The sequence below is a fragment of the Accipiter gentilis genome, chromosome 10 (assembly GCF_929443795.1).
Source record: "Accipiter gentilis chromosome 10, bAccGen1.1, whole genome shotgun sequence".
In the NCBI taxonomy this organism is placed as follows: Eukaryota; Metazoa; Chordata; class Aves; order Accipitriformes; family Accipitridae; genus Astur; species Astur gentilis.
In genome coordinates this window covers 8,133,830-8,160,277 of record NC_064889.1, presented here as the reverse complement: position 1 = coordinate 8,160,277, position 26,448 = coordinate 8,133,830, and the positions used below count along the sequence as shown (strand labels likewise).

At 39.3% G+C, this 26,448-nt stretch overlaps 1 protein-coding gene across 4 annotated transcripts in view; it reads left to right on the top strand.

Annotated features, from left to right (window-relative positions):
• Positions 1-557: 557 nt before the first annotated feature.
• The window catches only part of FAN1 (FANCD2 and FANCI associated nuclease 1), a 47,511-nt gene continuing 21,620 nt past the window's right edge, over positions 558-26,448 (top strand). For 2 of the 4 annotated variants that reach the window (XM_049813313.1, XM_049813312.1), the window contains exons 1-14: positions 856-963; positions 1,247-2,676; positions 7,936-8,076; positions 8,841-9,036; positions 11,559-11,792; positions 12,298-12,429; positions 13,583-13,691; positions 14,430-14,549; positions 16,894-17,058; positions 18,038-18,206; positions 19,318-19,421; positions 22,054-22,248; positions 22,647-22,775; positions 23,636-23,777. In XM_049813313.1, the coding sequence (XP_049669270.1) occupies positions 1,353-2,676; positions 7,936-8,076; positions 8,841-9,036; positions 11,559-11,792; positions 12,298-12,429; positions 13,583-13,691; positions 14,430-14,549; positions 16,894-17,058; positions 18,038-18,206; positions 19,318-19,421; positions 22,054-22,248; positions 22,647-22,775; positions 23,636-23,773 (3,156 nt within the window). In that variant the 5' untranslated portion in view covers positions 856-963; positions 1,247-1,352 and the 3' untranslated portion in view covers positions 23,774-23,777. Of the gene's footprint in view, positions 623-855; positions 964-1,246; positions 2,677-7,935; positions 8,077-8,840; positions 9,037-11,558; positions 11,793-12,297; positions 12,430-13,582; positions 13,692-14,429; positions 14,550-16,893; positions 17,059-18,037; positions 18,207-19,317; positions 19,422-22,053; positions 22,249-22,646; positions 22,776-23,635; positions 24,207-26,448 lie in introns of those variants that run through there. The other 2 variants (XM_049813311.1, XM_049813310.1) reach the window with 2 other exon arrangements.

Here is a 26,448-nt window from a genome sequence, read left to right as displayed (position 1 = left end):
CCGTGTAGAATACTTGATATTTGTGCATGACTTAAGCTATAGTCACACAGCTTTTGTATCTGCTGTGGCAATACATCTGCATGTATTGAAGAACTTAAGCTGGATCCTGGCACTATAAATTGGAAATTACCTTTCAAAATTGTGATTATCAGACAGGGAGGACACAGAAGCCTTTTAAGCCTGCGGTAACTCGGGAGTAAGCAATCTTTCAAGTTAAGGGATACTTCCCAAGGTGGAAGTACTTTGCTATTTGCTCTTTTCTTGGTTGAACCAAAAAAAAAAAAAAAAAAGAGAGAGAAAGTTTCAGCAGATGCCCGTCTGGTTTTCCTTCCTAAAGAAAGATCACAACCGGTTTTCACCCTTTGTCGTTAAGGGAAATCTGAAATGTAACGAGGGGCGAGGTGTTCGTACGCTTTTATTAGAGCGCGGCTCCGCAATCTGCTCGCCAGGCCTAGCGCGCCGCCATCGGCGATGCATTGCGCTTGGCCTGGCGGCGGGCGAGCGGCAGGCCGCTGCCTGCCGTGGGGGCGGGCCCCGCTGGCGCGCGGGGCCTTAGCGCCTGGCACCCCGCCTCCCGCCGGCGGCGGCGGCGGCGGCGGAGAGACGCTCGGCTGCGGCGCCGGTGCGTGGGGAAAGTCAGGCACGGCGAGGGGGGGGGGGGCGGCGGCGGGCGGTCGACGGGCTCCCGGAGCGGGGAGGGGTAGCCGCTGAGCGGCTGCGGCGGGAGCGGAAGAAGGGGCGGGAGAGCGCAGGCCCCGGCCGGGCCCCGCGCCTCCGCTCCGTACGGGGACGCGCAGCTCGGGTGCGCTCTCTGAGGGAGGGAGGGAGGGAGGGTGGCACCGAAAACGCGTACGCCTAGAAACAGCAAGCAGGGTGATGGCGAAAATCGGAGGGCTTGGCTGTCCTCACGTTGGATTTTACCTCAAGTTCTCATTTACGTGGGCGAGCGGACATGGCATTTAGGTAGTGAAAGCGCGGAGCAGCCGTCCCGCCTCTTGAACGGTTCCCGGGAAGGCGGCTGCGGTGCTCGGCATGGCGATCGTGCCGTGCCTGATCGTTCGCCGAGTGAGAAGGCGAAGGGGCAGCTGCGTAGTAGCAGTTAAGGATTGCTTGACTTTTCCACTTTAAGGGTTTTGGTTTTTTTCTTCTCCGCTGCTCACCTTGCTTGCATCTGGTACCTTAGAAGATCTTTCATTCATTTTTTTTTTTCTTCTTTTCTTTTCTTTTTTTTTTTTTTTCCTTGAAGGCATGTCAGGCGATTACAGATGGAAAATGCAAAGCCAAGAAAAGTCTTTTTTAAGTATTACAGAATAAGGAAATATGCCCTGAATGAGGTTGCCTGTGCCACGTAAATGCTTTCAAGTTTTGTAATGGCAGAAGCTAGGTCTTCAGAAATTAAAAGATCCCGAATAAGTTTGTCACTCAGTAAAAATAAGAAAAAAAGAGGATCAGTAAAAAAAGTGGAAAGTAAAGGAACACCATCTATACCTTCAGCATCCTCCTCTATTGTTTCCTTTTTTAACAATGTGCCCCCTGCCAAAATTACGTGTCCCGTGTGTGGGCAAATGGTGCCAAGACATGGAATAAATGAGCACATGGATGAAACATGTCAGAGAAAACACGGTGAGATTGGTGTCATTGACTCAACACTCGACTCTTTTAGGAACTGGAGTCCCCCAGCTGCAAGTCTGAACAATAATTCCAGCTCATATTTTTCAAAAAACCTCTTAAATCTAGAAACAAGTCCACCCAAAAGCAGCTTACTGAAAACAGAAGGGAGTGCAGCACAACAGATTAGTCCTTACTTTAGCAATAATAGTTCAGTCTGTAGTGTTAACGATGAACCACAGGCTCAGACAGTTAAAATAGTCTCTTTGGGAAGCTTAGCATCTAAACTGTCCAGAAGACGTTGTATCCAGGGAGGAAAACGGATCGTGTATAAAGAGATTGACTCTTCACCTCCAGCCGTTCACAATACGTGCAAAAGCGCTGCAGCATGGGATGGTGATGACGGGATTTATACTGGGCATAGTTCTCAGAAAGAAAATCAGCTTGCTCAGAGGGAGCTCCAGGAACAGAATTTTTCAAAGAAGGAACTGGAATTTCAAGAACAAGTAAACAAATGTAATGGAGAAGACCTTGTGGATATTGTTCAGGTGTCATTACCAGCTGATAACATTAATGGCAGAAGGTTACCGCCTGGTACAAGGAGCACCAAAACAGCAAGTAGGTCTGAAGGTGTGATACTTCGTCCTGATACATTTGAAACACATCTAGCCATTTATACTTCAGCAGAGCTGACCAATAGCTTGGAAGCCAAGACTCAGCCTCATGCTCAGGTTGTTCCTTCTTCCAAGACAGACGTGAACTGTGGTACACAAAATTGCTTTAGCAAGGGTGATGTACAGGTACTTCCTGTGGAAGTTCACGAAGACTTTAAGGACGAGCTTAACCATACTTTGTCAGAAACTGTGGAAAAGGTAGAATTTCAAAATTCCATTGGGGACATTTTAGACAAAATAAATGAGGTTAGCTCTGTGCCCAGCTCTCCTGGTCACCCGTATTACCTCCAGAATTTTTTAGTGGTGCTGCGAGCAGTCTTAGAAAACGAAGATGATGCCAGACTCTTTGATGAGCAAGATATGAACGTTATAACCAAGTTCTGCAACTTATCAGGTATCTTTGTTTTGGTTTGTTTTTTTTTTTAATATATTTTCACATTACCTCTTGTAGAGAGAACTGTTACATAGTTTTATGTGAAGAGTGCTATACCAATAGGCAATTTAACTTGATAAATTCCTTAAGAGAAGCAGCTCCTTTTTCTCAGGAGACACATCCCTCAGTGGCTTCTTGTAGGTAAACTTCCCCAATGTTGCTGTAATGGAAGGTAATGATAAATAGTGGACACTTGTAACAAATAAGGAAAGAATGATTATGTATATTTCTGAGGGTTTTGAATACTTTTTTTTACTGTTTTAGTACTATTTTTGAGAATCTTAAGTCAAACTTGCTGCTGCATTTAAACGTGTTTCCAAGGAAGGAAACTTGCAGCACAGAAAAAGAGTATTAGTTAATACCAGGCTTTTGGTGATTAATACGTTTGGGAATACTACAAAGTGAGGCTATGGAGAGGCCAGTACTGGATACGTAGACCTTGGAAAAAAATACTTCTGAAGTGGCATTTGTGAGCTTTGATTCAGCACATTTGCAGATGACTTTCATGGTTGGTGTGAATCCATGGTTATCCCTATGATTATTATCCAGCGTTTAGAATACTAGTTACTAATTAACAGTCATTTTCTTGTAGGTTGCTTAGTACTTTTAACTCTTATTAATTTCAGTAGCAGCCAGAATATTGGAGACTTAAGCCCTCCATATTTAGATACGATTCAAAGCAGACATGTTGTCTGAATCCTATACTCATAAGTTTTACAGTAAAAGCATGGCAGAAGTGATGCAAGTTAAAACTAATACTCCAGATTTCTATGTGTGTTTAAAACCTGTCTTAAACAGTAATTAAGAGCAGTTTTACCAGCAGTTGAGCTGCAAACTTGGAGCATCAAAATGGAAATAAGCTTATAACAACTTCCACAAGAAAATTTGTATCTCACAGTATTGCAGGCATAACCATTTATATTGTTTTAAGCTACTATACAGCTGCTTGCAAAGTATTTTCAGATACATGCTCATATGAGCTCAGTTCATGCATCTGAGCTGAACATACAAAAGTGACAGTTGCATACACACCTGCTGGTAAAAATAAAATAAAAATTTCAGAAGCAGGCTGTACTTATTAATGTATTATGTTCATTGAGTCTGATTTAAGTAGCAGGCTGTAAAGCTTATCACACTAAAGAATAGTACTTCCCTGTGTGAAACTGTTGTGTGTTTTGGTCTTTTTCCTCTCTGTAGATTATATTCAGTTTTTCTGCACTAGTGTACAACAGTCTTTAGACTGTCTCCCCATTACACAGTGGAAGAAAACTGTTCTAGCTGTTTAGAGCACTTAATCCCTTAATGTTCGTTTCTGTAACGTTCCAAAAGATATTGTGAATTGACACCACATTACAAAAGAGAATATCAAGGTCATGACTTGTGATTAGCAGTTGTGTGAAACTTTTCCAAGGCCAATAGGAGGCTTTCAGTAAATGTTTTTCTAGTCACTTGTATAGATGTGGAGAATAATAGAATGAGGTTAGGTTAGTGTATATGACATCACAAGGTTTTTAATACAGTATACTGAGTGATAAAAATGGAAGAGTGTTGGCGTGAGTTTTTTTAGAAGGAAATATAACCATGGTAAGCAGTTCACAATCGCAGTTCCTTAAAAAAATAGAGTCAGTGCATATCTGTTTCTCTAGGAAGTACTTAAACTGTGGTGGAAGAATCTCAGAAATGTCTTTTTTGACTTAAGACACTCTTCCAAAATTTAGCAGCTGGAAAGGACCATATGAACATTCTTCATTTGCCCTAGTGGACAAGCCAGCTGAGCTGGCTCAAACCACCTTAAGAGGTGGTTGCTAAAAAGGTGAAGAAATTCCAGAGGAGGAAGTAGGGCTCCAAACCTACGGAGGTGTTTCTGCAGTGGTTACCTCATCACAGTTAAGCTCTTGCAGATTATATTGTAATAATTACAATTACGCAGTAACACCAAACACTTAAAAAATTAAAGAATGACGCTGACATAAGTTATGAGAATATTGTAAGTAAGACGAGATCATAACAGGACTGTATTTGTCAGGGAGCAGCAAGAGCAGACCTCTGCATGGAAAGGTGAGCCAGGAGCCAAAGGGGACAGCGGGGCAGGCAGGGGCCCCATCCTCCTCTCGCCCGCAGGGGGCACAAGCCCACCCTGCCCAAAGGAGAAGAGCAGAGTGCCTCCAGTGCCAGTGCTGCAGCCAGCCGTGCTCCAGTGGTGGCCGGTCCTCAGGCAAGTCCATAGTGACAAGGCAGGTGCGAGGCGAAGCCAAGTCGGCAAGGTGGGTAGCTGGGCCCCGGCACGCCACAGCAGAGCTTAGGCGAGCGTGCAGGCCACCAGCCCGAGCTAAGTACAGCTCCCGAGCAAACGGGGGGATGCCCTGACAAAACCGCGTGCGGGTCTCCCCAGCAGCCTGAGCCTGGCGCACACAGCTGGACCGTATCGGAGCTGACCTCGAACGCAAGCCCCCAAATCTGTGAGGGCTGGGATGGGGTTGCAGAGCCTACTGGTGCGCTCACGGCCATAAGAATACTACAGTAGTTAACTTTCTCTGCCTAAATGAGTATACAGTGACATCTTGGAGCTTGATACTGCCTTGTTTATGTTGTGATAGTTAAAATCGGAATATATAAAGAAAAAATGGAATATAAGCAACAAAAACTCTTGTTATTGGCTCTCTGAGACTAGCGCTAGATGCCTGTCGTTTACATCCAGAGAAGATCTAGGAGTAAACTTGCAATTAGGTTCTTAGTGGATGCAGGCTTTGGCTGCTTGGTCAAATGCTAAAAGAGACATTGAGGATACAGCTTCCTTATTTCCATGCTCCCTTTGCTGGACGAGTACAACACTGATCAGTAATAGTAATTTGTTCTGTTAAATAAAGGAAGTGCTTGTTTCTCTTTCAGTAGCGTGATTTCAGTATTCCCCTCTCACAGGAATTCAGAATATGGAAAGAATTGTTGCAAAGAAGTGGTGCTGATGAATGCAGGTCTGCACTGACTGCTTGATTCACAAGTAAAACAATCTCTTTTTGCAGGGTAGGAAAACTCAATGATTCAGCTATGAGAACTGATCGGATAGCATTAAGTCAATAGATAATGAATTCTGGACAAGTGACAGGTGGATGTCTTTGCCTTCAAGAAATCTTAGACAGAATACTTTAAAAGTTCAGGTAGATGGGTTATCTGTTCCACATTAGAAGTTTCTGCCCAAGCAGGTGTTGTCTTTCAGTTACTGTGATACAAAAAAAACCCCGCCCCGCCCCCCCCCCCCCCCCCCCCCCCGCCCCACGTGCCTAATACTATGAAGTTGCTTGAACATAGATATTCTTCAGTAGTTCCTTATTTTCTGCTAAAATGTCTACCATTCTTCGGGGAGTTATCTCTAATGCTTATTATGAAAGGAATGATATTTTTAAAAGGATTTAAGCTTGAAGCAATCCTTACTTCCTTCCTGCCCAGTTTTCTCAAAAGTAGATGACCTTTATGTTGAATGTAGAGCGCTGCCAATTTTTTAAGTACTGGAATACAGTAGATAAAAGTAGGAAAAAGCAGAGGTGTATCCATAACAAGTAATCTGCAGTGCAATGTCAGGCTTTGTGCTCAAGATGAGACCTGTCTGAACTTAGGTATAGTATTAAAAAAATATTTTTTGTATTCTCCATGTTTCATTTCACTGCATGTTGCAGTTGGAAGAATTTAAACGCAAGCACATAGTTCTAGTGACACTACTTACTACACTTTGTGAAATCCTCCTTCCAACTTTTATGCAACAGAAAAATTGTATCTGAGAAACATTGATTTATAGTCACCAGTGGAACTCAGGTACAGAAAACGGAACAAGAAAAAGTAATGTTTTTTTTTCTGTTGCGTTTTAATGAATCATAGAGGGTGAACTTTTCTAAGATCTTTCTGCCTCTTTTTGCTGGTAATACTTCAACTTAGAACAAATTTTTTATTTCAGTGATACACCTGAAACTTTCTTAAGAACTACAAAAGAAAAAAAATCCCCCAAACCTTCAAAGGTAATGTACTGCAGAACAGGATTCTTAAGGAACAATTAATTACTTGTGCAATACATTTTATTCTTCTATTTGTCATTCAAGTCCTTTAGAGAAAGCAGTCCTCGCATGCCTTTACTTGATTGCAGCCCTAGTTGTCAGTTTCCATGGTCTGGAGGAAGGATGTTCATGTCTTACTTGACCTTTTTCCTTTTTCCAGAGCTGTAAAAATGGGAGACAGACTTCAAAGAAGTTATAACCCCACAGAGAAAATGACAGGCTTATGTGTCTGAATGTAGTTCTGTCAGTGAATTGATCCTGGAAACATTCTATTAAAAAAAAAGTCTGAAAAAGTATTTTTAAGGACAGGAGAGTAGTTGAATAAGCATGTAAAAGTTAACTGCCATTTCTTAAATGTATCTAGGTTTGGTAGTGTTTCAGTGTCTGTTTTTATTAATGATCAGTTTCAGTTAAGCAGCAGCAGATAGGGATAAAAAATCAGAAGTTAATGAGGGATCAGTTAGGTATTCAAAATGGTGCTAAATGTGGTAACAATAGCTAGACTTTTTTCAGCTAAGATTTAATAAGCTATTTTGTTGAATTTCAGCAGTTAGTATTTTAAAAGTATTTTTAAAAGGTACTTTTAAGAGAGCACTTCCCAGATTAGAGTCAAATCCATAGGAGGTTTTTCTCCCCTTGTTTTCAGTAGATATATTATTAAAATTAAGCTTATCTTTGGAAAAATAAGAATCTGAAGACTACTACAAAGAGAGGTATTCTGTGGTTATGAAATCATTCTGTCAGGCTACAGCTTCTTTTGTTCCCCAACATCAAATAGTTGGTTATTGAATGAGTGTTAAAGAAAGCAAAAAGACCTATTTAACATCACAATATGCAGAGTTTGAAAGATGAAGTTGTCTTTTCCTAGAAAACAAATTATTTCTTAAAGGGTAAGCATGTCCAAAATGCGTTTTAGCAGTGTTCATTACTTACAAAATACATTGTAATAATTTTCTACCTACAAAACTTAAAGAGTCTAATGAATGATAATTACTTCGAAAGGTAAGTTGTGGTATTTTACCAAGTCTGCTTGTAGAACGTGGGCAGGTTTAAGATGTGTTTTAGAGGAGATGTGCATCAAAGTAATTTTTCTAGGTAAGGTAGTGATTATGCATAGTACTATGTTGTAGAATTTAATTTTCTTTTTATCCTTCCCTGCTTTAAATAAAATTTGCAGTTGGTGGGCAGAAGTTATATGTGAGACTTTTTCAACGCAAGCTGAACTGGTTAAAGGTGAACAAAATAGAGTATGGAGAGATAAGTACGGATTTGTCACCAATAATTGAAGAACTGGCTGAAGCCAGATTTCTGCAAACAGGTACGGCCAGCATTAATAGATGTTAAAAATATTACAAATAAAATCTGCAGTTGTGTTGTGTTAGATAGAGCTTAACGCGCTACATGCTTGTCTGGTGCCTTGAGAAGATAATTAAGCAGAATAAAGGTTTTGGGTAGATGAGATGTGTTGTGTTACATTAATAATAAAAGCAATTACTGTAAATTAGGTAATAGGGAGAGCTAAATAAATGTCAGGGCTACGGGTGCGACAACAGGCCTTACTTGCCCTCACCATCCTCATCTCAGACCCTGACCCGCACAGCCTCTGCGCCTTGGTCCAGGAGCTCTACTGAATACCCTTCAGTACTGTCCTGAGCTGTCTTGCAGGCACCCTGGCCCTGGCCTGGCCCGGCCCGGCCCTGGTCCGGCCCGGCCCTGGGTAGCTGGACCTCTGACCAATGCTGCGGGTGTTTGTTTCCAGTCTTGTCTGTGGCCATGTACTGTGGATGGCTCTTGGATGTAAATTGTAGTCTTGTCTCTAGTCTTACGTCCAGCTCACCTCTTAGACTAACCCTGGGTTTTTTTGCTTTTGTTTTGAAGTTGCTAAGGGATTTTGTTCTGATTATTCCATTCCTTCAAACTGGACCCGTGAAGAGAATGAATTTCAGGCTGAATCGGCTAGCATCGATAATACATGTTTGAAGAATCTAAATCATTAGATTGCTACTAGGTTATACTTTGAGCTGTTGCTTGAGTGTATGTGTCTAGCACGTAATGAATATATGTGGACCATTTTACTTTTAGAATCTGAACTGGAAGACCTGTGTGAAGGGTTGGATTTGCTTTCAGCCCCTGAGCTAAAAACATTGGCAAAGATCTTTCACTTGCCAAACCCAAATGGTCAGAAACAGCAACTCGTGGATGATTTTCTGAGGTTGGCAAAACAACGTTCAGTCTTCAGCAGGAGTCAGGCTGGTATTGGGACAGTGATTTTAAAAAGGTAACTCTGTTTATTGTTAAATTTTGCAGATGAATGTAAGTTATGCTTCAAAGGACTCATTCTAGATGCCTTTTGAAGAGAGGAATGCATTTAGTAAATTTATGAATAAAAAAGGGCACCATTAAATTTTGATTCACGGTGGGTCAAACAGAAGGGTAGCTAGGTCATGCTTTTCAGCTGTGGTCATAATTATCTATCTCCAAAGTTACTCAGTTATACAGAGAAACATTTCTGAAATATTTAAAGCAAAATCAGTGCAGAAAAACATGTAGGAAGACATAGGGAAAGTCATTGCCTATTATAGCAACTATCTGATGTTTGTTTGCTGGGTGAGCTCTTTGAGTAGAATTAGAGGGGAGCAATAATCTCTTTTTTTTTTTTTGTGATTGACTTTGTACTTTAGCATAGAGCCTCCTTTTTGGCAGTATTTTTAAAGGGAAAAGATTGTTTGCTTGACAAAGTGTTCTTTCTTTCCTGTGCATTTTTTCACTGCGGCTATCACAGCTGTGTATACCAGATGCCCTTGACTTCCAGGTCTTCTGGGGTCCAGATTCAGGATTAAGGTGTCATTCTGCCTGCCCTAATAGGAGTGATTACAGCATTACCACTCTTGGTGTTTAGGGCTGGATCTGTAGCTAGGACATCCACAAAAAGTCTAGGAATATGAACTAAAGTAATAGCCAGGGTCCCCCCGAAGTCTATCATGTGATTCTCAACAAAATTTCTTGTATTAAAAGGGGCCTAGTAATCATCCCTCCATGAATAATTACTATTATGTTGTCATGGTTTAACCCCAGCCAGCAACTAAGCACCACGCAGCCGCTCGCTCACTTCCCTCCAACCCAGTGGGATGGAGGACAGAATCAGGAAAAACAAGGTAAAACTTGTGGGCTTAGATAAGAATAGATTAATAGAACAGAAAGGAAGAAAATAATAATGATAATAGTAACGATAATAAAATGACAATAATAATAAAAGGATTGGAATATACAGAACAAGTGATGCAGTTGCTCACCACTCACCAACCGATGCCCAGTTAGTTCCCAAGCAGTGATCTTCCCCCCAGCCCAGCTTCCCCCAGATTATGTACTGAACATGACGTCACATGATATGGAATATCCCTTTGGCCAGTTTGGGTCAGCTGTCCTGGCTGCATCCTTTCCCAACTGTTTGTGCCCCTCCAGGCTTCTTGCTGGCTGAGCATGAGAAGCTGAAAAACCCTTGACTTAAGTCTAAACACTACTTAGCAACAATTGAAAACATGAGTGTGTCAGCAACCTTATTCTCATACTAAATCCAAAACATAACATTATACCAGCTACTAGGAAGAAATTTAACTCTATTTCAGCCAAAACCAGGACATATGTGAATCAGTAAGTGATATGTGAAAAGAGAGGCCTAATGCTAGCTTAGTGCTGGGCTGTCAGAGCTTCACAACTGGGACGTTTGCATTTGGTCTTTGTTGTTTTTAAAATACAATAGGAGCTCTAGTGGTTCCCATCCTGTTAAAACCAGTGTTTTACACTGGTGTCATTGTCTCCAGTAGCATTGCACTTCATTTGGTCCGCAGGAGAACACATGGAGTGATCGTAGGCACAGCCATGATTATCTTGTGTTAGAGGATGTTGGGACTTTGTGATAAGTAAGGATGTTTAAATTTATGGAGTTGTGGTTGCTTCCTTATTCTAAGCCAGGTATAGAAAACTTCAGTATGAAAATACTTTGTATCACTTGAGATTTAATGTTTTCTCATTGATACTAGATAGTTGAACTGTATGACAATGCATGATGCATAATTTGTGTAACTATCTCTAACAAACAAAATTGTTTTCTGAATATTGGCTTAAACTATATAAAGGAAGGCTAGAAAAAAATGTGTTCAGGAAAAGGAAAGGAACCTGGGAAAATTAGTTACATTCCAAAAAAGTCCTTGGCGCTGGCTTGCTCCCTACTCCAAGAAAAGAGGCTGATAGTTACTTGCTCGGCCACATCAAGTTTGGGAATGTAATGCTCTTTGCTGTAGGTGACAGCTGAAATACTAGTTACCCTGTGAGATCAGAGAAAATCCTGGTTTAAATCTGGGCTGGCCTGTGGACAAGTGACAGAGATCTTGTTGTGTATGAAAAAGCTGGATGCAGATATGCTAATGGAGAAGGCCTGAAACAAGGGATCTCAAATTGTGGTCTGTAAACGTTGCCCTAGTAGCAAACCATATCTTGTTGCTTGTTGGTACTGCCTGGCATAGGAACAGTAGTGGCTGCACCCAAAGGGCAGTTAGATCCAATTCTATTCTGCTTGAAGTTTGGCCCTTAAACTTTTTATTAGTTAATGCATTTCTTTGGCTTTTCACTAAAGGTTATATGCACTATATAGTTTCTCAAGCTGCTGGTTTCAAGGAAAATCAAATTTACACATTAATTAGCTTGAAAACAAAAGTTTTTTCATACTTCATTCAGTATATTTGAATTTTTATAAGTGATGGTAAAAACCATTTGTTATAATAATTTTATTTGTTCTTCCAGGGTGAAGGACCTGGCTGGAAAATCTGTCAGGGTCTGTAGAGGCCCTCGGGCTGTCTTTTCTCGAATTCTGCTGCTATTCTCACTGTCTGAGTCAATGGAGGATGAAGAAGCTGGTAGTGCTGGTCAAGGCCAGCTCTCTACAGTCCTTATGGTAAACATGGGGCGTATGGTATTCCCCAGGTACACTGTAAATAGGAAAACGCAGGTCTTCCAGGACAGAGAAGATCTTATCAGGTAGGGGGACCTTTGGCAGTTTGGAAATCTGTTTACCTCTAGAAAAGCTTTACTGCAGTACTTGTGTAGGCAAATAAGAATTCATTGTGTAGAACTCCAGATGTAAATAGGTAGAAGTGCACTTTTGCAATGATTTTAATTGCATTTTTGTATCCAGGTAGGACTTGTAATTCACAGTGGCTTGCATTTTGAACCAAAATAGCATATTTGCTTCATGATCATCTGCTGATGAAAGTTTTTTCTTCATTTGTCATGATGATTATTACAATGGACTCTGAACAAAACAAAAAACACGTTCTTTAGTTCATAAGTAATTTTAAAATAATATACCCCGTTAGCATAAACTCTGCTGATCCTAGAAGATTAAGAATGAAGTTGGCTGCATGGTTCAATGTCTTTGGAGACTGGGAGTTTTTAAAAGGTATTGTGTGGAGGAATTGATCTCTTGTAACTAACTATAAATGCTTTTTGAGCCTAATACCATGATTATGTTTTTTTCCCTTAGGTATGCAACTGCTGCTCATCTGTCAAATGATATAGCCACTGCAATGGTAAATGGGAACTGGGAAGAAGCTAATCATCTGTATATGTGTGCTAAAGAAACATGGAACGAACTGAAAAATCACCCCTCTTTGAGGTAGTAAACTGGAAACTAGGCTGGTGTTCATATGAAACTATTAAGTGTATTATTTTACCTGTGGTACTTTTCCTTTTGAGAGAGGCTTATGGACTAGTAACATTATTTAAGCCTGATAAATTTAGAAGATTTAATGTTCTTGAGAGCTTTGAACTTCCTAGTTGGTTGTTTAGCTTTTAAGTGATTATATGAAAAGGCCTTTTTTATGAAACCTTGGGAATGAATTAGTAGGCATGGATGAAGCACTGAAACATTTCTGTTCTATGTGCCAATGCAGGAGAACTACAGCCTTATTCTTCCCTTGTCATAGTTTGGTTTTATGGCTTTTAGACAAGTAGCAATAAGCAGAATTGAAAATTCCCTGTGAACAAAAGAATTTTGCAGACGTTATGGGAAAACATACTGGGTTATTCATCTCTTCAGACTTCCAAGTGGGTGTCATTCAGGAAATGTTACTAAAGATCTGAGAACTGAAGTAATGTGTATTGGTTTTGAAGTGTCCTTCATCAGTTTTTCTTTCAATTACCTTGTTTTCTGGCTTAATGATACACCAAAAGTTAAAGCCTTATGTTTGGCATTGTATGCATTTTCATGGCAGCTGATTTAAAATAATATACATAGAGGGTCATTTTGAGGTCTACTCCTTTTCACACTGAAGAGAGTGGAAAAAGCTGTTTTGATTTCAATAAGACGTTCAAAAGACTTTGTTTTGAAACATAGAGGTGCCTACCCAAAAGATGTTAGTCTTCTTTTATGGCAGGAAATGCCTGTTCTAGCCTTTTTCTTTTGTTCAGCCGTGTTTCTAAAGTTAACCTTATGACTTAAAAGAACAAGTTGGCAGTAACAAAACATGATGTAATAAATAATTAATTTTTTTGCATCTGATATAAAACTTATTAACTAATAATTTCACTGCTGCTGAAACCAAAACATGCTGTGCAAGTGCAGCTTGCCCCTGCTACCCCAGCTAAACTATTTTCTTACTTTCTGGGTTCTTGACTTTGCAGCTGGAATACTCATTTCAGTTAAATTTTTTTATATACAAGGCATTTAATTTTTGTAAATGCTTTAGGTATAAGTATTCTTAGTAAGAGAATTTTAAGAACTTAAATTGCCATCATTAAATTGATCTGAGCTGCTCTTTATCTTTCAGCTATCACAGAGTTTTACCTGAGTATCTGCGACATTTCACAGTTGGCTGGGTGTATACAAGAATCCTTTCTCAAGGTGTTGAAATTTTGCAGAGACTTCACATGTATAAGGTAAAGTGGTGAAGTGAATAGGAATACGTGTTTAATGTAGCATTGTACATCAATTTACATTTCTGATGTGGCTGGAAAATGGTGATAGTGTTTGCCAGGACTTGCTACAGTTCTCTGAACAAGTTTCTTTTAAGGAGGAAGAGCTTTTTTTTCTTGCTGCTTTAGAAATTTTTAAAGTGTTTTGATTTCTGCTTATGCTTTGGAGAATTACCATAGGTAATACACCGTAAGACTGTTGCTGAGACATTGTTGTTTTGTTATTTAGAGATATCTGTATTTCACTTGATTTGGTTATTGCTTTTAAATAAGAAAATCTTGGAAGAAACGTGTTCTACGAAATCCCTTCCTCTTCACCTTAGGAGCTGATGTCCCCAAAGGCCTCTGACTTACGTGTTAAAGCAAACAAGATTATTCTGAAAAAGACTTTGCCTCTGCAAAAAGGCAACAAGTAACTTTCAGGTCTTTTTCATATACAATAAGGAATACAGAAAGAACAAAAATATTGTATTTTTGGCAGCTAACCTTTAAGTTTATATAAAAATATATCTATAAGTTTTTAAGATACACCCATGCACCTGAATACCTTGGATGCTGGAGTAAAAATGGGGTTTGAATTGTGCAGCGACAAAGTTTTATAGTACCCAGTAATTAGAAGGGAAAGTGATAAGCTAATTATATAAGGAAACTTCAGCTTGGTTTTCTAACTCAATTAATAAAGATATAATCTTGTTGCTACAGGAAGCGGTGCAGGAACTGCAGACTCTTCTGTCTCAGGATGTGTATTGTACTGACAGCAGAGGGCGATGGTGGGATCGCCTTGCTCTGAATTTACATCAGCACTTGAAAAACACTAAGAAGGTATCTTCACAACTGCATGCTGTAAAGCTGGAAACACTGCAGTCATTGTCTGAAAACATTTTTAAAAAATACTTCATATGAGAAGAACAGTGGGGTAGGCTCTCCTAAAAATGCAGATATTGGTAGGAATTCCAAGGTCAGGCAACCAGTTTTTCTTAAGAAACTGAATATCAAGTGTACCCTTATCCTTGGTTGGCCTGCTTTTTTCTGTTGCATAGACAAACGCTGTTTGGCATGAAGGATTATATGGAGTTATCAGGCAGCAGCTTCTTTGCTGTTCTGCCTTATAAATTTGCCTAAAGTGTGAGAAGCAGAGAAATTTCTTGCAGTAAACACTTCTGCTTCTGAACCTGAGTCATGATGAGGCAGTATCTGGAATGAAAAAAACAAACATGACTGGAAGGAGTTTTTTATTGTTTTCAAACAAAAAATTAAGAGAATTAAGTCCTTGGCTAACTGTTGCCAGTGGGTAGAAGGTTGTTTTCTGTATCTGGACCAGATTTGGTGTGGGGTTTCTACTGTAAGTGGTCAAACAGTAGGCAACCCCATTTCTAATCTGTTACTTGTACACTGCTCTGGCAGGGTTGTCAGTCTTTAACAACAAATTTAAACTATTTCCATGGTTCTACAGGAGAAACTGTAACTGACCGCCTTTAGACTGGTAAAGAATAACGTCAGCATTTTCAGATAGCATGTATTACAGGCTACGGTCATCCTGGTGTCTTTAATTCTTTTAGGAAGACAGAGGAGGGGAGAAGGGGTTCTGAGGTAATCTTTGCTTTTGCTGAAATTTTGCCCTCTTCCCTTCCAGTAGGACACACACACCAGTAGGGTGTGTTTGTACAAGTAAACCACATTATTTGTGCAGTGGGTAAACTTGCCTTGCCAGTCTGAAGCCTGAATGATGCAGTTCAGGCTTTTAGAAACTGTGTACATGGTGAGCAGTCTTTGAGTTTCCTAAGTGATTAGCTGGCATGTAGCCGAATGAGAAAAATAACCATACAAGAATGGCAAGGATTATTGTAAATCTCTGTAGAACTTTCTGCCACCTCTGGATAGGTTTCTGCAGCAGGATATAAAGTAACCAGAGAAAACTGCAAGCTGCAGTACAGCTTGTACCTTTGAATTCCTAGTGAGCCAGCACCAGCTTTTCACAGACTTTCTTTGCAAGAGTGACAAGGCATAGAAGCCACTAACTAATTTTAGGGCACATTTTAGGTTGTAGTTCCATGAATTTTCTGTGCAAGAAACAGCAGGTGGTAGTTGTATCAGCTACTGGTCTGAGGATTTATAAGTACAGGAGATTATGTCCATTTTTCCTGTCTGTTACAAGAGAAATACTGTCAGTGATTGGAAATGAAGCTCTGTAAGACTGTTTAGGTCACAGTGAAATATGGGCAGACTGAAAATCAACTTTCAATGAAAAAGACAAAGAACACCAATCTAAGTGAACACAACAAAGATACCTGACTAATTCAGCAATGAAAAATACAGATAAAAAAAAGTTTTAAGTCCAGGAACAGTAGCAGTTGTAGAGTTGTTTAAAATAAGCAGAGAATGACTTTTTTTTTCTCCTTGGTGTTGCTTCCTTGCCTCACTAAGGCTATTAAGAATTGGCATTAAAATGCTCTTATTTTGTGTTTCATTTTAATTCTCTAAGTCTGTTACAAGGAAATAATGTCATAGGCTGTCAAACATCTGCAGTTGTCTCTTCTGCATCTTATACTCCCATATCAAGCTTTTTACAGATTTGGAATTAGAAGTTGTACAAAGGAAGAGTTAGTCGCAGTTCCTTATTTATAAATTAGGACAAAGTGCCTTCCTCAGGTGACAGAAAGAGAGTATATCAGAATCATGACTTGAATTAATTTTTGCAGTCCATATTTAACCCTGGATGTTCTTCACTGCAGTAGTACATTGGTCTAAAATTTGTTCTGTATGTACATTCTTGCACAATTGATCTGGTCCTTCTGTTTCCGTGTTACATGCTGTTAAGAAACTGGCTTGAAAATATTAAACTGATTGGCCTTAGAACCAGCTCTTTTTTCTGGTCACTTATGTAGAATTTACACTTCCTTAACGTTATATTGATCAGTGCAAATGGAGAGTAATTTTTTTTTACTGTACTAGTGCAAATTTGAATCCAGAAGTCTACTAGTGCAAAATAGTACTTACTAATTAGAACTTTGGTTACATAACTAAGAAAGGTGGCCCTGTCTTATATGCTGGTTTTTGCATTCATATTTCTGTGCTCCTTAAATCAATTGGTCTTTTGGGTTTAGTAAGAACAGACAGATGTGCATAGGTCTTTCTAAATTATTGCTTGTATCTTGCTGTTTGCTAGGCCATTGACTGCATTAGAAATGGGCTGGCAGACCCATTCGTACGTACTGGGCATCGTCTCTCTCTCTACCAGCGGGCTCTGCGAATCAGAGACTCGCCAAGCTGCAAGCAGTTCAGATACCTGTTTTATGATCTGCCAGTCATAACTGTGGAGGATGTGACGCATGTAAGTAAAGTTGCTGGTTTCTGAGAAATAACAACTCATGAGGTCTTTTTTCTTCTGACGAGAAAAAATAATCTGGGAGACTGCTATGTGCTATGCACCAGCCTCTGACGTACTTGTGCTGCAGGAAAATGAATGCAAATGTCTTTCTAAAACAAAAGCCTCTTGTAAACAAATATTTCTACTTATTTACTAAATGGTCAGCTGAAGTTACTCAGCTGTACACGGATTTAATTTGCACCGCTTTACTGAATATGTGTTATGAATCTGATCAGCAATAAACTCCACTAATTTACGAGCAACAGCAGAACCTTTCTGTCTGAAAAGTCTGATCAACCCAGTGGATTGACCCTGGTGTCTTCAGACCAAGCGTTCTGTGTGTGAGAAAAAGTAATATTAACCTTAGCATGTTGTCAGCACTAGATTAATGGCTCAAAAAATGCAAGGTTTTTTTAGTAACCTTTGGAAGTTACGCACTTTAAATATGCGCTATGCAAAGATGCAGTATGATGCACTTGCATCATATTGGAATGGATTGTTTAACTCATTCATTTCCCTACTGTAGCAGAGATAATTGTATCTGGGCAAAGTCAGAGCAGAGCCTCGCTTTCTCTCTCGGCCTCATCACCGCGTATCTCCCTACAGCCCTTCTTTTTCTCAGTCCAGAATCAGTCTCCTCAGTCATCTGTATTCTTTCTTCCTGGTCCTGCATATAGAAAGACTATGTTCCCATCTGCCCAGCATTTTTGCTAGACTTTTTTTTTTTTCTGAAAAATTTGCCAGTTTATAAAAGCTAAACAAAATTATTTCAAGGGAATGGCAGGTTAAATTTTATTCAGTTGATTTTTGGAAACAAGTCTAGTTCTGATTTTAAGAAAACTGAAAAGGAGGAATATGTGTTTCATGAGAGATTCAAATACCTAAGCTAAAGTTTTTTTTAAATGTGATGCTGGAAAGTAACTAGTTCTTTTAATATGTTCAGGTTACGATCAAAGGAAAGATGTGTCCTCAGACGGGAATGGGAAAATCTGTATTTCTAATGGAGGATATTGGTGATGAAGAAGGAGGTGAAGATTTCAGTGTATCCACAGTCATGTGCTCAGTTGAGGAGCTGGCGTTAACTCATTACAGACAGAATGGTTTTGATCAGGGTAACAGTAATTTATTTTATTTTTTGTTGTACATTAAAATAACTGTGGGAGTAAAGAACCAATTTACTAAGCAGTTTAGTTAATAGACCAGTTGTAGCTCATTTAATTAGACCAGTTTTTAGTCTGATTCTGTTTCCTTCCCAAACAGCTCTAATATGTAATTTCTTTACCAAAATGCTCTAATATGTGTTTTCCACCTGATTTGCTGCCTTCATATACCTAAAGCGGTTTTGAAATGTGTTAGGAAAAAACCCCAATATTTCTTATTTATCTCCGTAGAAAATCACTTTGCCTTTCTTATCAGTGAACAGCTATTTTATTTGTTAGGGGTAAAACACTAGCAATGTCATTTAAGGGAGTGTCATTAAGGAGAGCTAAACTTCCACTGATTTCTGGTACTAGATGAACATGAAAACAGTGTATACCATAGCAAGACACATAGCAACTTCTCTTGAAAAGGCTTAACTTTCAGCTCTTGTTAGTAGTTGTCCATATATTTTTACAACTTAAGAGCTGTGAAAAGCCATGGACAAGTAAGAACATATAGGTCTGTTTTACAGAAAAAAAGCAAAATACAAAACGGTAGGCAGGTTATTTTTTAAGATAAAATGTGTATTTTTATATATTATATGTATTTTAATGTAATTTTATATTACTGATATTTTTCCCAAATACTGTTGCAGGAAAGGTGGCAATATCAGAAAGGGGTAAACGGGAAGGTGACAATATTTGGAATTTGGGAGAATTGTGCTGAAGTCCCCACTCAGTTCCTCACTCCCACCCACTCACTGTCGGTCGTCTTGGCTCAGTGGCTCAGTACAAATTTTGAGCACACAGTGGCCATGTGTGATTTAGTGGTAGGCCTAATGAATCAGAATGCTGCCCAGTCCAGCACTATACACACACATTAACGCATGCATTAGCAAATTGTGGAAATAATAAACTGCATTTACAACTTGATGCTGTAATGTTAGTGTATACCGACTTCAGCTGTGTATAAACCTGACCATAGCATGTTTCTGGTTTGGATCATGATGATTTATTACCTCTTTGTATGAGATGATTGCTGTAGAAATTAACATTTCCATTTTTATTAAATTTTGCCCTTTAGGTATTCATGGGGAAGGCTCAACGTTTATTACACTGTATGGTATTCTAATGTGGGATATCATTTTCATGGATGACATACCTGATGTTTTCAGAAATTCCTATCAGGTAATTTCAGAAGGCTTTCTTTAGTTAATTACTTTACCCATTGCTGTAGAGCGTAACCGTGTTAAAATCTTATTCAGGATTAGATTAACATTTTATTCTGAGGGACTTTCCAGACAGATCTTGGTGTTTGCTTGGTTTTATTATGTTACATTGGGCTTGTTACTAAAGGACTCATTAGTAACTAATTGCTGTGTAAGTCTGGATTGACTGTCAGATAGGGTGGGATTCATCTGGCTGAATGCATGTGTCCTATGTCTGAACTCACTTGGTCAAGGTTTCCTTTATAGTCAGTGGAAGAATACTGCTGTGCCATAGCATTGTTCATCTCATTTGAAGATGATGCATTCCATTGGGAAAAAAAAAAAAAAAAAGTTTATTTCTTTTCAATAGCCTTTAAAGGGAAGTCACTTTTTAAAAAAAACTCATGTTTGTTAACACACCCCACCACCAACATGTTTATGCTTTTGGGATCGTCCTTCCTTTCTGTCAAAGAAACAAACAAGCAAACAACGCTACCGGTCCCCCTCCTCCCCCCCCCCAACAACAACTCCCTGCTATGCCCTAAGATTAATGATTCCAGGTGATCTTGTGGCTTTTAGCTAAATGCTTTACATCCTACAAATTACAGCTAGAAACAGTTTTATTAATTGCAATTAGAAAACTTGATTACTTTTAGTGACATTTGCTAAGAAAACCCTAAAAAGCCATCTCAAAATGTTGTAGAACTAAAAAAGGCCAGATGATTGTCGTCTTTCTTCCACCTTAACCCATTGCTTCTAATTGGAACCCTGGCCCAGAGGTAGACCAGCCTCTTAACTGGATTTATTAGTACTGTAAGAAATTATAGGTTTACATCAGTATGAGATATCTTAGGTAGAAATTTATTATTTTAGAGGTGAAACATGCAGGTTTTCTCTTCCCTCCTTCCCATCCCTCCCTTTATTTTTATTCACCGGTTGAAGTAGAAATCCTTGTGGCTCAGTTGAAAACCACCACTGGTGGTTTTGGAGGTGTCTGTCTCCCCGATTAGTGACTGCTACAAATATCTCTTTTTGATTGGTGGAGAGGGAGATGATACATTCCCTCAAGGCCATCCTTAGATAGTCCTTTAAGTAGAGGATGTAAAAATCTAGAGAATCAAACAGTACAATTATTTTATTAGCCCAATAGGACTGAACTCAAAACTATGAATATATGAGTCACATTCTGTCCCACTAATCTGAAGTTTAACCGGTTTTGTTTATTTTATGTTGACATGGATTATGAGTCTCTATACAGTCATGTCTCAAGATAATATCTTAAGCCATGAGCACTTGCTTATCAGTACGTTCTTGGTCATATCCTTGGAGAGCTACTCGAAAAGAGGCAAATTGCTACAGAGTAATGGCAATTCTTTGAAAAGGCTTTTACTACTTGTCTTGTATTCATCTTGACCAAGTACATTTAGGGTTGAATACTGTTTGCAGAAAGAATTGAGATATGGTTGTTCTTCTTGCTTTGGAGCTGTGAGGTGGGACATGAAGGCACTTGCAGGCTCATAGGACAGGAAGGGGACTGCTGTAGCTCTGAAGGCCATAGAAATACTGCTAAATGGAATTCATACAAATAACTTTTCTTGCAGAGTATCTGCTATTCTTGTAAGATGCCTTAATTGTATGAATGTCACGTGTTAAAAGCAGCTATTCTTTGTTTTGTCAGTGCAAACTACCATTTACTGTAGCTCCTGCCTTTCTAAATACATTTCTTTTCATATAATCTAATATGCAGATTATGCCTACTTACTTAAAAAAAGGGGGGGGGGGAATTGTGTGTTTATAATAATCCCAGTATTTACAACTCATTTGCAAATTTATTTTTCTTTAAACTAGATTTTACTTATTAATGCAGAGCAAAGCTATCATGAGCCTCAGGCATGAACAAGGGTGAGCTGAAAGCTCACACCTGCTTCACTCAGTCATTCCTAGGCTGTATTTTTGTGGGATTAGCTGTGGCAGCAGTTTTTGTGGGATTAGCTGTGGCAGCAGTTTGTGTAAGGCTGAAATTTGCCATTTTCTAAGTGCTCTGCATTTGATTTTGACAAGCTAGAATGGCACTCAGCTACTACTTAATAGCTTTTTTCAGCCATGGTCAAAATTGAGTAATTGCTGCAGTGACTTTATATGTTAAATGTGTTCAGTGCTATGCATAAGGCTTTCTGCTTTTAGGCAGCTTGCATGATACTCCCTAGTTTCATCACTGCTCTGTTCTTTCCACCTCAAACTGCTCACTGTAGCTGAGCAGTCTTGATACCGATTCCAAATCCTGACTAGAATGTTACTCCTTGGAGAGTTACGAGAGCAGATAGCTCTTTGTTGTCTGTTAAAGAAAACCTCTGCTAGAGGTCAAAACCCAAGAGAGTACAGGCTAAGGTGTGGTCAGCATTTGTTGCACTGGCATTCGGTGTTAGAATATATGCAAATCTTTTTCCATTTAATAAAGGTTTCTGTGGTGGACAGGTGCAAGTTAAATTGCCTCAGTGTTTGAGTGAATTTGTAGTTGAGATGATAAGAAAAATATGAAGTAGAGCATTGTCATTCTTGGAATCGCTGCTTTGCTGCCAGCTCCTCAGAACTGCATTTACCTTTTTATACAGACGTCCCCCCTGGATTTATACACTGACAGCTTCTATGACAACAGGCGGGATGTCATTGAGGCCAGACTCCAGCAGCTTCATACAGCTTCCTCAGAGACACTGGCAAACTTGATCGCTGACATCTGGACCACTCAGGAGGGAAAAGCAGCAGCACTAGTTAACTGGGGGCGTTTTATTTCCCTCCAGCAAGTTCAGGTAAGCTAGCTGTTGTCCAGAACGGGCAATCTGTTTGATGAGGCTTGCTGTTAAATCACACATGGCCGTAGTGTGCTCGTAGTTTGTAATGAGGCACTGAGCCATGGCTGACAGCGAGTGGTGGGAGGGAGGACTTGAGTGGGGACTGCAGCACCATTCTCCCTAATCCCAAGTACTGTTACTCTTTTCTGATACGGTCACTTCTCCTGCAACCATAGTTGGGAACACAGCAGGGAAATTGCTGTAGATAACATCTACTTACATTTCTTGTTACATGTGACTAAACAAAAAGCTGAGATGGGGCGAAGAATATTCTTGTGAGAGTTAGGAAATAATGGCTGTACAGGAAATTAAAAGAAAAGAAAAAAAAAAGCCAACTACCAAACCTTCTCTTACAGAGCCTTGTCTCTTGCCTTGGAGGAATGTTTCTGAGCGGTGTTTTTAGGCGACTTTCCAAAGATCTACGCCATTGCAGAGGGGGACTTCCTGACCTGGTTGTGTGGCGTACTCACACTAATCACTTCAAGGTATATTGGGAGATCATGGAAGTACTCTGTGCTCAGCTGATCTTACCCTTAGGTATAAAACCTTCCAGTTGTCAGTCCATACAAACTATTTTCCTGATGTGGTGGAGTTAAACCTGCTGCTCAGCTGCCCAGAAGCTATGGCAAGTAGTAGGTGATTGTTTATCTGCTATTTATTTCATCACATTTAGCTGTAGCTTTAATGAGCACAATGAGAAACAGCAAGAGGTGGCTAGGTATTGTTGTAGACTAGGTCTTCGATTTAAAATTACTCTAAAGCAACTGCTATCAATCAGTCATACACATTCTGTTAGCAAGGAGTGCTAATGTCACCACTTACATGAAAACTTGAATAATATGAGACTACAACAACTAAGTTTGCTACAAAAATTGAGTAAACAGTCATGGTTTGTATCTTATCTTGCATGGCAGTGGAATGGGTATTAGGAGACTATTGGACATAGCTGCTGGAGCAACTTCTTATACATTTATTATAAAACACAGCTAAATAGCAGGAATTAGTTCTCTAGAACCTCTGAATAAGTAAGTTGCTGTCAGTATCAGCTGGAACAGGTGAGATTGCAGGTAATCGATTTTTGAATATGAGGTAGCTTCACTCAGCAGTGGCTCTATCTGTGTTTTGGTGGATATTTACTGTATAAAAGTTCATTCTCTTGACAGTTAAACTTTGGAACATGGATTAATAACTTAGCACCCACTCAGCCATCCATCGTGCTAAATCTATGGTATTTTTGTTGTAAATAACAGCCATAAAAGAGTACTTACATTAGTCTGTGGGAGCTAATGAGCTTTCAGTTCCTTCACAGGCATAGTACTAATCAATCATCCACATTTCTTTGTAGCTGGTGGAAGTGAAAGGTCCCAATGATCGCCTGTCCCACAAGCAGATAATCTGGCTGAGTGAACTGAAGAAGCTGGGCGCTACAGTAGAAGTTTGTCATGTGCAAGCCGTTGGAGGCAAGAGTAAATGCCTCAGTTGACAATGTGAGTAATGGGTGTTTTTAAAGGAACTGGCATGATACACACTACTAGCTGCTGCTTATTAAAAGTAGTTTCTTCTAAAATTCTGGTTTCTTGGAACATTACTGTAGTTACTTTTAGCACAAAACATTCTAAAAATGTTTGAGAAGACTGTTAGTGTGATTTACTGTATGTCACTTTGTGTTCAGACCAAAGCCTTTCTCTTCTATATACAATTCATAACTTATTCTATGAAAGGTAATCTGGAGGGGGGGGGGGTTGCCTAGTAAAGAGAAACAAACAGCTGCAATCACACTAGTACCAACTGAGAACAGTGTCTGCAATAAAAAAATGTGGTGCATCAAGTCCTGATCATTTCCGTGTTGCCTGTGTAGCCTGAGTTCATTCTGTTGTGCAAGTTTCCTTGCAAGGTGCAAGTTTAGCACCTTTCCAGGATTGTCAGGACCAGCGTGGTTCTCTAACTGTCCCCACTTTGTTTTATGTGTTTCAATTCTTCAGTTTAATGTAAAAAAATACAGCTGGTCAATGATGGCCTACAGTAAGGCATAAAACTTTTTTTTAAATGCTGTTTTAATGCGCTGCTACATATGAAAGGATAATTTAACAGCTCCTTATGTTGTGAAGATCTGTATAAAGGAGAAATATTTCTCATAATAGAGAGGAGGTGTTCAGTGCCAACATCGCTGCCCTCAGTTGTGGTGTGTCACTTCTTATGCCCCACATAAATTGATGTGTTTTTCTTATTCAGAAATAAGTCAATTGAAATGGAACCAAAAGGATGAGTTCTCTTTTAAGACATCAAAATCCTGTGGGTTTGTCTCAATTTTAACCCATAGCCAACATCTTTTCTCTGGAGTCTTCTTTCTCCTACTGAGTAAGTTTTCCTGATATCAGAAATTCTGCTTACCGTACAAACAGCAGAGACTGTAACAGAATGTAGTGAGAAATTAAGATCATTTGCATATCTTTTTTATTAATCATCTTTCTACAGCACATTGTCCCTGCTTTTCTTGGAAAAAACAGACACAGCCCCTGCTATTTTTTGTTGTTTTTGTTGTTAGAGGAAGTTAAAGAAAACCACCTGAAGTTTGCTGTGGAAAGGTATGAACTTTTATTTAGTCTAATTTATTTCACATTCACAACTCAGCATCAGGATTTTACAATCTTCCTGGCACTGCTACTTTACTCAATAAATCATTATCAGGCACAAAGGTTTTAGTTTCAGTTGAAATAGTGAGCTCTAAACCATCACAGCAACAGCATTAGAAACCTACTGCCTAGAGCAATTTGAGGTACAGATTTCTGTCTCTTATGTTAGAGGCAAATTTAAGATTTTGTCCTTTGCTTAAATATATGTTAGAAATTTTTTGGTTTTAATGTCTTTCCCTCTGAGAGTAAGCCAAAACCTTTGCCCCACTTGCTACATTTTCATTAAAGATACAAGGCAGTTAATATCAAAGTGGTATTGCAGGCAGGTGCACATTAAACACACGTGCAGGCCTGGGTATACATATACACACAAACACACACTTTTCAATGCATTTCTGGAATGAAAGAAATCTCTTCAATACATAGCAGTAAATGGTGAATAAAGTTGTACTGCCATGATCACTAAGTCTACAATAAACTCTACCTCGCAGTACTTAATGACACCGGAGGTACGCTTTTAACCATATCTACCAGCGTTCCGTATTTCCCCCCCGCATGGTTTACAGTGTAGTACAAAAGTCATGATATAACAGCCAGTAACAGCCAAAATAGTGCACATTTTCTAGAAACAGACAAAAAAAGATGAGCTGCTTGGTAGTTTCTCTACTCTTGCAACACCAAAATGGCATTAACAGTATCTTGTTTTAAATGGTGAACAGAAATTAAAATTTGAAAATGTGTACATATATATATATACATACATACACACATATATATACACACACTTTTATGTCAGTACTCTGTACATGGAAGTCAAAGATACATACTCAAACCCCAAAATTGCTTTTGAAAGTTACAAAAGATGTTCATAGCAGTCCCTACTGACTACTGCTAAGGCAACTGTGCGGAGTGGAGAAAATTTTAAAATTAACACTTAGTACCTGTCTTTCAAAAGTAAATTAAAAAAATTAAGATGTTTAACTTAAGAGGAAGAAACAATATACACAAGCACGCATGCACACACACACAGACACACAGTAGTTGTTCAAATTCCTCAGAAGGCAAGGCCTGTACAACCCTGAGGGTGCAGAACCTTGTCTGTATTTCCAGGGAAAGGTGGATAGCTCCCCTTCCTCCCTGCAGGAGGTGCCCCCATCTCTCCCCCACGCTCATCGCCAACTCAGCCTCTGCTCGCTTAACTCCCCTTTTTGAGCTGTGTAAAATTTCTTTCAAAGTCTGTTTGGCAAATAGATATTTAGACAGCTTTTATTATAAAGGCATATTATTTTTAACCCCCTCCCATGCTATATATATATATATAAAAAATACAAAGACCATCTGCAGCATCTGTACACAACTTAGAACTGAAATGTTAAAATGTCTGAAATCTCCTTATAAAAGACAATCCTGTTTAAATAAGTACCCATTTTTTCCCCCAAAGGGTATGAGCCTAAACATGATTTTTTTTTTTTTTTTTTTTTTTTTAATTCCACCAGCTGCCTGTGTGGAGTAATTTATTTACACG